Source organism: Solanum stenotomum, chromosome 8, assembly GCF_019186545.1.
Source record: "Solanum stenotomum isolate F172 chromosome 8, ASM1918654v1, whole genome shotgun sequence".
NCBI lineage: Eukaryota > Viridiplantae > Streptophyta > Magnoliopsida > Solanales > Solanaceae > Solanum > Solanum stenotomum.
In genome coordinates this window covers 55,986,772-56,000,712 of record NC_064289.1, presented here as the reverse complement: position 1 = coordinate 56,000,712, position 13,941 = coordinate 55,986,772, and the positions used below count along the sequence as shown (strand labels likewise).

Genomic DNA, 13,941 nt, shown 5'->3' with positions numbered 1-13,941 from the left:
TGTTATATCTATTTAAATGATTATAATTTTATATATGAAGCTTAGAAAGTGCTAATCACTATACTAGCGAACAATTACCAGGTGCTAATCGGCCTGTCGCGATTGAGTCACTGAGAGTGAGTCAGGAGACCTCATGACCAGGGGCGGAGCCAGCTTATTGTTTGGAGTTTGTCCGAACTTCTTTTGGCGAAAAATATTACTATTTATACATGGTTAAAATTATTTTTTAGGTATATATAATAGATTTTGACCTCCTTCGATTAGTTTGTGTGTTTACTTTTTCAGATTTTGAACCCCCTTATTGAAATTCTGACTCCGCCAATGCTTGTGACTCAAAACAATTATTGGGACGGACTTTTGTGGAAAATGAAAACGCCCTTTATCGGATTGGAAGCGATGACTTAAGCCTCAGAGAAGGCAAAAGAAGCTAGAGAGGAGTCAAAAATAGGGGGTGAGTTTTATTTTGTTTGAGTTAGGAATTAGGGGCCAAAATTTAAAAATTGAAATGAGTTGGGTTAAAATTAAATGAAATTTTTACATAAATAATATATATGTTATTTGATTAATTATGCTTTTAAGAGTTATTTTATTTTTATTACCATATATGATATAATTTTAGCTTTAATAACCATTCGATATAAATATATATTAAAGTTGTATTTAAATTGTATATTAGGTAAAGTTATGAAAAATTGTATAAAGTTGTATCAAAATTGTATTAAATATAAATAATCGGTGGTCCGATGGTGGTGATAACGAAAAAAAGAGAGATGAAGCTCTGAAATTATTAAAGTAGTACTAAAATTGTATAAATATAAATGATAGTTATAATACAATTCGATTTCAATATTATATATATTATAAATTCGATAGTTATTATTCCAGAACAAGTATAATACATTTCTAACAATGTAAACTAATTTAAATAGTACCGAAACGTTTGAAATTCACATATAATACTTATAATATATTTGTATTAAAAATATTATTGTTATATATTAGGTGAAGTTCTAAAAAGTTGTATTAAGGTTATATCAAAATTGTATTAAATGTAAACAGTCGGTGATCTAATGGTGGTAGTGATTTACTGAAAAAGAAGAGGTGAAACTCTGTAAAATCTATATTAAAGTTGTATTAAAATTGAATAAAAAAGCAGTGATAGTGACCATGTTATTTGTGGTAAGAAAGTAAGGCTGATCTGTGTAAGAGTAAAAGATATGTTATAATTCGTAAATAAAGTTATATAATATATTATTTATGCAAATTGCCCAAATTAAATTGTGTTGGATCAAAACTCAAAATATATAATTAATATAATTTAAAAATAAAATATTATTTTGATTTTATTTAATGAAACTTCGATTATTCGGTGCACCGTGGAATCACAATCCTTGCATCGAACACCGGATTGAAGAATCAAATTATCCAAGGAAAAGAACCGACGCTGAAACGAAAAATCGACATCAAAAAATTGAATTAGTTCAGTTCAATTTTTGGTATTATGTCTACCCCTAATTAATGGTTCAGTTTATGGACTATCTTTCAAGTGTGCCACTAAATCATTCAATGGCACGAAGTCAATGTTAGAAAATTCATTTTTAATCAATAATTCAATTAAGATCGATATCCTTGTTCCAATTATTCCTTTGATTGGATCATTAGCTAAAACACATTTTTGTACCATATTAGGGCATCCCATTAGTAAGATTTAATAAATTCTGGTATGATTGATCGATTTGTGCGTATATGTAGATTTTTTTTCATTATTATAGCGAATCTTCCAAAAAAAAGAATTAAAATTAAGCAAAGAATTCTTTAACTTTTAATGTCGAAACCTTAAACCAATAACTAAATCTATACGATATTTATTATCGATTTTTAGTTCTTAACAATTCAATTTTTTGTTTAATCGATAAGAAAATATCCTCATATAATCATACCCATGAACTATCGGGTATAACCATAAATTTCTATATGAACCACTTTTGTTTTAGACATAATTGTTCAAATTCTAGAAGATTCATCCGATAAATTGAGGAAACAACATTTATTGTCTTGTCTTTGTCATAATTAAATATTCCCTCCATTTTAAAAAGAGTGATCTGATTTGACTTGGTATAGAGTTATAGAAAATAAAGAAGACTTTTGAATCTTGTGATCCTAAATTAAAGTTATGACAAATGTATTAAATTGCCCTTCAATCTTATGGTTATAAATATGTCACGTAAAAAGTTGAAATTAAAATGTTATCAAAAAAGAAAATAGATCATTTTTTTAAACAAATTAAAAAGAAAATGAGATCGTTATTTTTGAAACGGGGGAAGTAGAAGGTTATACTAATTTGTGTGGAGAAGAGAGCGTCGCTAACCACTTTGTTAATAATAGTTTTAATATAAAGTATGTGCAGGCAAAATTAGGTCACACAGAAGAACAAAGCACCGAAAATTGAAGATGGCAATGGAGATGAGGAGAATTTTTCTGCGGAAATGTAATGGTATTCTCTCTATCTCTTCCTTTCATATTTCACATTCTTATTCTTATTCTTCACGCCGTAGTAAAGTAAAGGGTAGAGTTGTGTTAAATTTTGAGAAACTCAAGTGTTTAGATGATGCTGTTACTCTCTTCCATCAAATGGTTAGAATGAAGCCTCTTCCTTCAGTTGTCGATTTCTCTAAATTATTTAAGAATATGATAAGTATGAAGCATTACTCTGCTGTCCTTTCTCTTTTTCGAGAAATGCAGAAATTGGGTATCCAAATTGATGGAGTCATTTTGACCAGTGTGATTAACAGTTATTGCATGATGCATTGTGCTGATTGTGGATTTTTGGTGTTACCCATTTACTTGAAGAATGGCGTTTCATTTGATGTTGTCACCTTTACCACCCTAATAAGGGGACTATTTGCTGAAAATAAGGTTAAAGATGCAGTTGAATTGTTCAAAAAATTGGTGAGAGAGAAGATTTGTGAGCCTGATGAAGTCATGTATGCAACAGTCATGAATGGACTCAGTAAAAGGGGTCATACTCAGAAAACTTTAAGTTTGCTCCGGTTAATGGAACAAGGGAACACTAAACCCAAAATAATTAACTACAACATTGTTATAGATTCCCTTTGCAAAGATGGAAACTTAGATGATGCTATCATCCTTCTGAATGAGATGAAGCAGAAAGACATTTGTCCCGATGTAGTCACATATAATTCAATAATTGATAGTTTGTGTAAGTTTGGTCAGTGGGGAAAAGTAAAGACTTTGTTCTATGAGATGGTGAACGTTAATATTTATCGAGATGTGCGAACTTTCAATATACTAATAGATGGACTATGCAAAGACGGCAAAGTTGAAGATGCTGAGGAAGTAATGAAACAAATGGTTGAAAAGGATGTCGAGCCTAATGTAATCACCTACAATGTGATAATGGATGGATATTGTTTGCGTGGTCAACTAGATAGAGCTAGGAGAATTTTTGATATCTTGATAGATAAGGGCATTGAGCCTACCGTTTTTAGCTATACCATACTAATAAATGGATACTGTAAGAAAAAAAAAATTGCCAAGGCCATGCAATTGCTTTGTGAAATTTCTCAAAAGGGATTAAAACCTAATATTGTTACCTACAATACTATCTTGCAAGGTCTTTTTGAAGTTGGAAGAATTGGTGTTGCAAAACAATTGTTTGTTGAGATGGTATCTACTGGGCCGGTACCTAACTTATCCACTCATAACACTTTGCTTGATGGTTATTTTAAGTATGGACTTGTTGAAGAAGCTATGTCACTCTTTAATAAGTTGGAAAGAAAGAAAGAAAATATTGATATTGGATCTTACAATATTATCATTAATGGATTGTGTAAAAACGGTAAACTCGATGAAGCTTATGCTATTTTTGAGAAGCTTTCTTCAATGGGATTGCTTCTGAATGTGAGAACATACAATACAATGATAACTGGATTTTGTCTACAAGGGTTGTTAGAGGAAGCTAAAGATATGCTTAGAAAAATGGAGGGGGACAATTGTCTTCCAAACAATGTCACTTACAATGTTATTGTGCAAGGGTATCTTAGGTGCAGGAAAATAAATGAAATGGTAACTTTTATGAATGAAATGACTGGAACGGGCTTCTCATTTGACGCAACTACAGCTAAGTTACTGGTAAAGGAAATAAGTGAGAATCCTTCCATCCTTGAGATGATACCAGAGCTCCACACGGAAAAGAAGAAGTGAAAATTGCTATCGCTTGGTTTATTCGGCTATGTTTTAAACTTTGATACAGTTTTGTTTATCACCTCAAATGAAATTGAATCCAATGCAATTGTGGAAGATGAAATATGGCAATCAAAATGTTGCTTTGGCTTTCAGGCTGGCTTATTGAGGAGGTACATCACTGTTGATGTTTTGATTGTTTTTCCACTATTCTTTATCTTGGAAATCAGGTATTACTGTTCTCTTGATATGATAAATAGTGTGAGTTATCCTTATGTGTACACATTATAAGTTCAGGAATATCACTTCAATGCTATTTGTTATCTTCATGTATTGTATTTTCTATCTATTTGAGAATAAATAACAACTTTCTGCAATATATTGAGAAGTAGCACATATCAGACAGGCACTACATTATATGATGTCAATTTTGTTTATGTGTGGGTTTGCAGAACAGGTTCATCACGATCACGCCAGAAACTGAAGTTCTGAAAGCGAAGCAACTGATGATAGGTACTACTTTCTGCTTCGTTTCTTCTTTTAATGCCCTCTTTAGTGTATTTGCTTCATACACAAGAAGATTTGCAATAATGTACTTTATGATGGACTTGAGGAGTAACAATTTAAGCCGCGCCAAAAAAAAAAGAAGAGATTATACAGGAACAATAATTTTGAAAGAACAAGTTTTGGAATACCTAGCAAGACTACTGGTTTTTAACTATAAAGGACACGAAATGAAGAAGAAAAAAGGGAACACTGAACAAGAGTAGTGCAGTAACAATTGATATCAATACAACCCTCCATCACTTATTCACCACAACAGAGTTGTCTGAGGATTTATCTTGACCCTCTAAGGCTGATGTACTGGCAAAGAGAATTGTATCTCGTATTCCTTACATGCTCTCTGCGAAGAAAATTACACTGGTCAATTTAATCGGAAAAAGAAAGAGAAGCGTACTCCATTTTATGTGGCACTCCTTTTCTTTTTAGCATGTTTAAAAAAGAACAGCGCCTTTTCATAATTGAAAATAATTTAATTATAAATTTCCCATTTTACCTTTGATGACATGCTTTTATAGCCACAAATATGACATGGCATGTTTAAGACTAGAAGTTCTTTTCTTTTGTCAAACTTGGTGTCCTATGAAACTCCACCGCATAAAATTAAATGAAATAGGTAATAAGTTCGGTCTATACTTACATATTTCCCAGGGTAAGAGCACTCGCTATTTTTCACGCATGCTGTTTAAATAACGAGATATTATTCAGGCCAAGGACCTGTAAGTTTGTGTTCTTCTCTGCCTAGTGGCTCTGATGCATCTCTCTGCCTAACTGGTTGTCCAGCTTACACTTAACGTTGCTTGACATGGACGTGACTGCAGGTGCTAGATTACATTGAAGATAGCGGTCTTGAGGAGATTGCATAAGGAACTTCAAGAGCTTAGGGTGTTTCCTTCTGGTCCATTTGCTCCAGGACAAATGTATCCTTGACAGAGCAAGAGCTACAGCTGCCCTAAGCTTCAGTCAGTTTTATACTTCTGCCACCAAATGACAAATGACGCCTTGGTTACTATTGCTAGGAACCATTCTAATATCATCCGATTTTGTTTGTGTATTATCAAACCTCAAAATCCTGTAACCCTTGAACCACATGATACTGGTTTTGGGGCCATTATTCAACATTGCAAGGAATTGTGGCAACTCTCTCGTTCTGACCTCCTTACAGATCGTGTGTTTGAGTACATCAGGGTCCATGCTAAGAAGTTAGAGATGCTTTCTTTAGCTTTTCCGGGGGATAACCATCTAGACCTCTACTACATACTCTCTGGTGTGAGAGCCTCCGCAAGTTGGAGATTAGAGACTGCCCCTTTGGCGATGAGGCTCTGTTGTCTAATGCTGCAAAGCTGGAGACAGTGTGATCCCTTTGGATGCCTGATTGTTCAGTAAGTTTTGAAGCATGTAAGCTGCTAGCTAGCTCAGAAGTTGCCAGGGCTCAGAATTGTGCATGGCCATTGTCACAACCACAACCAGTGATAGAGCCACATATACTTGAGGGATGCCAATTAACACTCCTTCGTCTAAATATTACAATTGTATAGCTTGGTAAAAATATTTCTTCTATGTATATATATGCTAACACCTCTTGACTTCTACACAATTTTACTTTTTATATTTTAACATGTCTTAGAAAAAATTATGACTTTGTCACTAGTCACAACCTGTTTTTGGCAACTAGCCAAACAAAAAGGGCTCTTGGAGCAACAACAAATCTTTTAAGATTCAAGACACATCAACGTCTTGCTTTTAATAGTATATTGACAGTTGCGTTTGACATAAAACAAATAATGTGTTGTCTCGAAAAATATTTTGGGGTTGGAATGAGTTGGGGAGTGGGAATTGATCTCTGATCCTCTGGGCGGATAACTCAACATTCAATCATGTACACTATTTAGTCTTCTTTTAGCATACGTATATCATATCAATTTTAAAAAATATATCCACAAAATACTTGAGATCATAGGTTCAGGTACCCTATATTTAGGCTATAACCTCACCCTTGATAGGGGTGGGTCAAGGGGTGGAGATTGACGATTAGATGAATGGAAAGGATACTATACATTTATTTTTATTTATTATTTAATCATCATATTTTATTTTTTATCCGACAATTTCATAATAGTTCTACCACGTACACTATTTTTTTTGTAGGTTTTTTAACACAAATTATAGGTGTATTACATTATATAAGGAAAGCAAATGATACAATCTATTCAAACACAATATACATTAAAACAATACAGTACAATACAATATAATATCATTCCTTGTGAACAACTATATCCAAGCGAAGTGTTAAAAGAGATTCCTACAAAATTAGGTCACACTTGAAATTATCGAGCAACTCAGTGAGAGAAATTTGCTTTAGCAATGGCGATGAGCAGAATGTCTCTGCGGAAATGCAATGGTGTTCTCTCTATCTCTTCCTTTCATATCTCCTATTCTTATTTTTCTTCATTTTCACGCAGTAGTGAAGTAAAGGTAAAGGGTGGAGTTGGGTTAAATAGTAGCAGTTTTGAGTGTTTAGATGATGCTGTGAATCTATTCCGTCAAATGGTTAGAATGAAGCCTCTTCCTTCAGTTGTCGATTTCTCTAAATTGTTTAAGACTATGATAAGTATGAAGCATTATGCAGCTGTCCTTTCTCTTTTCCGACAAATGCTGAAATTGGGCATTCCAATTAGTGATTTCATCTTGAATAGTGTGATTAATAGTTATTGCCTGATGCATCATGCTGATCTTGGATTTTCGGTGTTACCTATTTACTTGAAGAATGGCATTCCGTTTAATAATGTTACCTTTACAACTCTAATAAGGGGAATCTTTGCTGAAAATAAGGTTAAGGATGCAGTTGAATTGTTCAAAAAATTGGTGAGAGAGAAGATTTGTGAGCCCAATGAATTCATGTATGCAACTGTAATGAATGGGCTCAGCAAAAGGGGTCATACTCAGAAAACTTTAAGTTTGCTCCGGTTAATGGAACAAGGTAACACTGAGCCCAACATATATATCTACAGCATTGTTATAGATGCTCTTTGCAAAGATGGAAACTTAGATGCTGCAATCAACATTCTGAACGAGATGGAGCAGAAAGACATTCCTCCAAACATAGTCACATATAATTCAATAATTGATGGTTTGTGTAAGCTCGGTCAGTGGGAAAAGGTTAAAACTTTGTTCTCAGAGATGGTGAACCTTAATATGTATCCAGATGTGTGCACCTTCAACATACTAACAGATGGACTATGCAAAGAAGGGAAAGTTGAAGATGCCGAGGAAGTAATGAAACACATGGTTGAAAAGGGTGTTGAGCCTAATGTAATCACCTACAATGTGATAATGGATGGATATTGTTTGCGTGGTCAACTAGATAGAGCTAGGAGAATTTTTGATATCTTGATAGATAAGGGCATTGAGCCCGACATTTTTAGCTATAACATACTAATAAATGGATACTGTAAGAAAAAGAAACTCACCAAGGCCATGCAGTTGTTTCGTGAAATTTCTCAAAAGGGATCAAAGCCTAATATTGTTACCTACAATACTATCTTGCAAGGCCTGTTTGAAGTTGGAAGAATTGGTGTTGCAAAACAATTGTTTGTTGAGATGGTATCTACTGGGCCAGTACCTAACTTATCCATTTATCACACTTTGCTTGATGGTTATTTTAAGTACGGACTTGTTGGAGAAGCTATGTCACTCTTTAATAAGTTGGAAAGAAACAAAGAAAATATTGATATTACATCTTACAATATTATCATTAATGGATTGTGTAAAAACGGTGAACTCAATAAAGCTCGCGATATTTTTGAGAAGCTTTCCTCAATGGGATTGCTTGCGAATGTGAGAACATACACTACTATGATAACTGGATTTTGTCTACAAGGGTTGTTAGATGAAGCTAAGGATATGCTTAGAGAAATGGAAGAGAACGGTTGTTTTCCAAACAATGTCACTTACAATGTTATCGTGCGAGGATATCTTAGGTGCAGGAAAATAAATGAAATGGTAACTTTTATGAAGGAAATGACTGGAAGGGGCTTCTCATTTGACGCAACTACAGCTGAGTTACTGGTAAAGGATATAAGTGAGAATCCTTCCATCCTTGACATGATACCAAAGCTTCACGCAGAAAACAAGAAGTGAATATTGCTTTCACTTGGTTTATTCGGCTATGTTATAACTTTGATACTGTTTTGGTTTATCACCTCAAATGAAATGGAATCCAATGCAATTGTGGAAGATGAAAAATTGCAATCAAAATGTTGCTTGGGCTTTCAGGCAGGCTTATCGAGGAGGTACATCACTTTTGATATTTTGATTGTTTTTCCACTATTCTTTATCTTGGAAATCAGGTATTACTGTTCTATTGATATGATAAATAGTGTGAGTTATCCTTAAGTGTACACATTATAAGTTCAGGAATATCATTTCAATGCTATTTGTTATCTTCAATGTATTGTCATTTTCTATCTATTTGAAAATAAATAACAACTTTCTGCAATATATTGAGAAGTAGCACATTTCAGACAGACACTCCATTATATGATGTCAATTTCGTTTATGTTTGGGTTTGCAGAACAGGTTCATCACGGTCACGCCAGAAACTGAAGTTCTGAAAGCGAAGCAACTGATTATAGATACTACTTTCTGCTTCATTTCTTTTTTTGAATGCCCTTTTCAGTTTGTTTAACACAAGAACATTTGCAGTAATGTACTTTATGATGGACTTGATGAGTAACATATGATAAACAAACAATTTAAGCCATGCCAAAAAGAAAGAGATTATACAAGAACAACATTTTGAAAGAATACATAGCAAGAGTACTGTATTTCTTGATTATAAAGCGCACAAAATGAAAAAAAGAAGAAGGGGGAAACTGAATAAGAGTACCACAGTAACAATTGATATCAATACAACTCTCCATCACATATTCACCACAACAAAGTTATCTGAAGATTTATGTTTACCCTCTTTAGGCTGATGTACTGGCAAAGATAATCGTTTCTCGTATTCCTTACATGCCGTCTGCAATGAAAATTACTCTGGTCAAAGTAATCAGAAAAAAGTAGAGAAGTTACTCCATTTTATGTGACACTCCTTTTCTTTTTAGCATGTTTAAAAAAGAACAACGCCTTTCCATAATTGAAAATAATTGAATTATAAATTTCCCATTTTACCTTTGATGACATGCTTTTATAGCCACAAATATGACATGGCATGTTTAAGACTAGAAGTTCCTTCCTTTTTCAAACTCGGTGTCCAGTCAAACTCCATTGCGTAAAATGAAATGGAATAGATGCTAAGTTCATCTATACTCACATATTTCCCAAGGTAAGAGCTCTTACAACTTTTTACGCATGGTGCTTAAATAACCAGATATTATACATGCCTAGGACCTAGAAGCTCGTCCCCTCCCTAAATATCTTCAGCATATTCCTTAATGTTCTTATCGGAATATGCAAGTTGAGGGCTCTGTAAGTCTCACAATTTTTAATGAATAAATATTGTCGAACTAGGCGGAATCTCCTCAAGCTTACGACATCCCCACAGTACTAATTTCTCAAGCACAGGAAAGGATTCCTCCCCAACCTCCCACTTGGCAAGAGTCACTTTGCTCAAATTCAAAAATTTGAGATTATCAAAGGTGTCTTGCTCCCCCATTTTCCATTTTTATCCCTGTATGATTGAGTCAACAAGGGTCAGCTCTTCAAGGTTGGGCAGTCTCCGTATTGAAATATTGCTCTGTTGAAGAAAGCATGGCCTTAGGTGATGTGGTAAATGGTCATAAAAGCATGGCTTTAGGTGATGTGGTAAATGGTCTTAACTTATTTCTATAACCTTCGTCACTTCCACTTCACTGTTGAAAATAAAGGAACCCAAATTATTTTGAACTTCAAGCACCAGATCAGCCACCACAGGAATGCCATGAAAATTTTGGCTATTTATTTTCCAACATCCAATAGTTCATCAGGGCAACTCTGTTCCAAATGCCCTTTTCTATAATAAGTTCCAACTTTTATCTGGTCTTAGCAATTTAAGATTAAGAGGATCACTATGGCGTTTTCCATGCAAAGACACTTTCTTTTCTCAAGTAGTAAACATAATTCCACTACCTTTCTCAACTTCCGGAAAAGGTCTTGTTAACTCATCCCATGTTGTGGTTTCCCCACAAGTCATCTAAGACAATAAGATACCACTTTCCATAAAGTTGTTTCCTTAGCTTATCAGCAACATCAATATTCTCACTCAATTTCGAATCCGAGCTAGTAAGTTGATTAAATTTTTTATTCAACAACTCCTTCTCAACTTATTCTTGGCAGACTGTGCACCATGTGCGAATGTCGAAATGACTAGAAACTGATTTATCATTGTATACTTTGTATGCAAAAGAGTTTTACCTGAACCCGGCATACCAGTTCGAAATAACTTCTAGATCTGCTAGTCCACTCGCGAGCTTCCTAATTATCCAATTTGTCTCCTCCTCAAAACCTACAATTATTTTATGAGATGTCAATGACATGCTCTCAACTGGCTTCTTGGGAGTGTTTACAACAATGAGGTTCATGTTCTTGGGAATCTTCTCGAGTAAATGGGAGAGATCTTCTTTGATAAGTTTGATCTTTTTTTATGATAATGGAAAGTGAGAAAATAAGATGTAAGAGGCCATTATCTCGAACAATAATTTAATAAATGACATCTTTTGTCTCATATGCCACATCTAAAACACGTGCCTAGAGATCTTTATACAATTCTTGTTCAATGTTCACGAAGAAAGATCCGGGAACGATTATCCAAGAACTGGAAGATGGTTGGCGTGACACGCCTAAATCCCCCACAATCAATCCACAAGGCTTCAGGTGACTAGAGCAACCTTTAAAGGCGCTCGGCCTTGTTCGCTACTGGCTTTTAACCGAATTGCAACTTTCTAGCTCTTAGCTTGACTACCTCTACTGAGAAGCTCTCTCTCGCTTCAGCCCAACCAATTCACAGACGATGAAAAGCTCCATTTATTTTCAAGCTTGCTCTTCAAACCGGCCTATCGCTGTCCTCTATGAAAAGGTTTTTCCGTAATCACTCTCAATAAGACATCCATTCCCCTTTCAAATGAAAAGAGAACTAGACTTTTCTCTTCACTTGAGTTCGGTTTCCCCTGGAAATGATGGAATAAGCTTTTCTTCCTCTTAGCGACTATGAGCTCATAGGGAGCTGGAATGAACTTTCCCAGGAAAGAAAGCAGCCAGGTCTTTTTTCGACCCTTAAAGAGTTTCTTAATATTGTTACTTTTCCATGCTGTGTCTCAGGAACCTTTTCAATATGGTCCGGATTGCTAGCTCCCGTTCATAGTTTTGCTACAGATGATACACGAGGAATCTTTTTATGGTGACCTCCGGCTGGATTTGAAATGGATCAGGTAGGGCATCAGTTTACGCGTCATAGTAGGCGGCGGGGGAAAGCTAGCTAAAGATGCCTAGAATGCCCTGTTAGGGAGAAGCTGCCTGATGGACAACAAGTTCTTTTGCCTGCCCACAGATTTCTTGCAAGAGCCTGCCACACTGGGCGGCCTTCTCTTCAGTCTCCTATAAATTCTAGGTCTTCTTTCACCAACCCAATAACTTCCTTTATCAAAGTAGTTACCCTTGTGCTTACACATTATAAGTTTAGGAATATCATTTCCAATGCTATTTGTTATATTCATGTATTGTCATTTTCTATGTATTTGAGAATAAATAACAACTTCCTACAATATATTGAGGAGTAACATTTATCAGATAGGCATTCCATTATATGATGTCAATTTTGTTTATGTGTGGGTTTGCAGAACAGGTTCATCACGGTCACGACAGTTGTGTCCTTCTGAGCATCTTGTGTAGTTGTCAAAGCAGAAGTCTTTCAGAGAACAACAATAATCCTACCTTATTCATTGTTATGCACAAGTGCCAGGGATAAATAAACAGCTTCGGTGTATACTGAAATAACGTAGCTGAACGATTTATGTCGAGCAAATTCTCTGATGAGGCTCTGTTGTCCAATGCTGCAAAGCTCTAGACAATGCAATCCCTTTGGATGTCTAATTGTTCAGTAAGTTTTGAAGCATATAAGTTGCCAGGGCTTAATATTGAAGTTATAGACGGGAGGGGTCATCCGGATACGAGACTAGAAAGTTGCCCCGAGTATCCTATTTTTTACCAGTTTAACTTTCTCTAGTGACTTGTTCTTCTGGTGAAATGGTGTTGTCATGTACTTGATACCGATCGAGAATCACACGGATACTAATACTAGTTAGTATAAGAAAACCAAAAGCATGAATCAATGTATCTGCTCACTTGTCCAAAAAAAAACCCATCTTGAATTGTGGCCATTGTCACAACAACAACCAGTGGCTATTCCACATATACTTGAGGGATGTCAAATGACACTCCCTTTGTCTGAATATTACAATGTGTAGTTAGGTAAAAATATATATTTTTATGTATATATATATATGTGTGTGTGTGTATTGACACCACTTGACTTCTACACAATTTTACTGTTTCATATTTTTATCTCTTAATAAAAATTATGGCTTCGTCACTGGTCAGAACCTGTTGGATCTTGTGGAAGTTGCACCTTTCTGGGCAACTAGCCGAACAAAAAGGCTCTTGGAGCAATATCAAATCTCCTAAATGTCTTGCTTATAATAGTATAATATTGATAGTTGTGTCTGATGTAAAATAGATAATGTGTTATCTAGAAAAATATTATGGGGTTCAATCTCAACACATTCAAGCCTTAACTCATTTTAATAGAATCTTCAATCGAGTCCAATTTAATCTCTGATTTCAACTCGTTTTAAGAGTCTTTATTTGCATTGATATAACGTATGTTCCTATATGATATGAATTACTATCTATTTTATAATTTTTAAGATTTATCTATCCATTTGTAACTTTTTTTTAAAAAAAAAAATTGAGTTCAAATTTAAATTGTGGTCATAAAACTTAAATAACAATATATTTATTGAGATTAAGAGGGTCAAGCCCAAAGTAAACTTGAGCGAATCTGGACCCAACTCAATTTATATTTCAACCCATTTTAATATGAAAAAACTACCTAACTATACATACATAATTACCGTATATTAACGTATAATTCATTGATTGATGGTTTGTGTAAGCTCGGTCAGTGGGAAAAGGTTA

General features: G+C 34.6%; 3 protein-coding genes across 12 annotated transcripts in view; 1 reads left to right on the top strand and 2 right to left on the bottom strand.

Annotated features, from left to right (window-relative positions):
* LOC125874168 (cytochrome b5-like) overlaps positions 1 to 13,941 on the bottom strand; it is a 116,943-nt gene that overhangs the window by 47,745 nt on the left and 55,257 nt on the right. The window lies entirely within an intron of this gene.
* LOC125874165 (norbelladine synthase-like) overlaps positions 1 to 13,941 on the bottom strand; it is a 38,865-nt gene that overhangs the window by 2,903 nt on the left and 22,021 nt on the right. The window lies entirely within an intron of this gene.
* The window catches only part of LOC125874124 (putative pentatricopeptide repeat-containing protein At1g12700, mitochondrial), a 78,219-nt gene continuing 66,701 nt past the window's right edge, over positions 2,424 to 13,941 (top strand). For 4 of the 7 annotated variants that reach the window (XM_049554951.1, XM_049554949.1, XM_049554950.1 and 1 more), the window contains exon 1: positions 2,424 to 2,916. In XM_049554951.1, coding sequence (XP_049410908.1) covers positions 2,452 to 2,916 — 465 coding nt within the window. In that variant the 5' untranslated portion in view covers positions 2,424 to 2,451. Of the gene's footprint in view, positions 4,377 to 7,075; positions 9,060 to 9,340; positions 9,439 to 13,941 lie in introns of those variants that run through there. The other 3 variants (XM_049554948.1, XM_049554954.1, XM_049554953.1) reach the window with 3 other exon arrangements.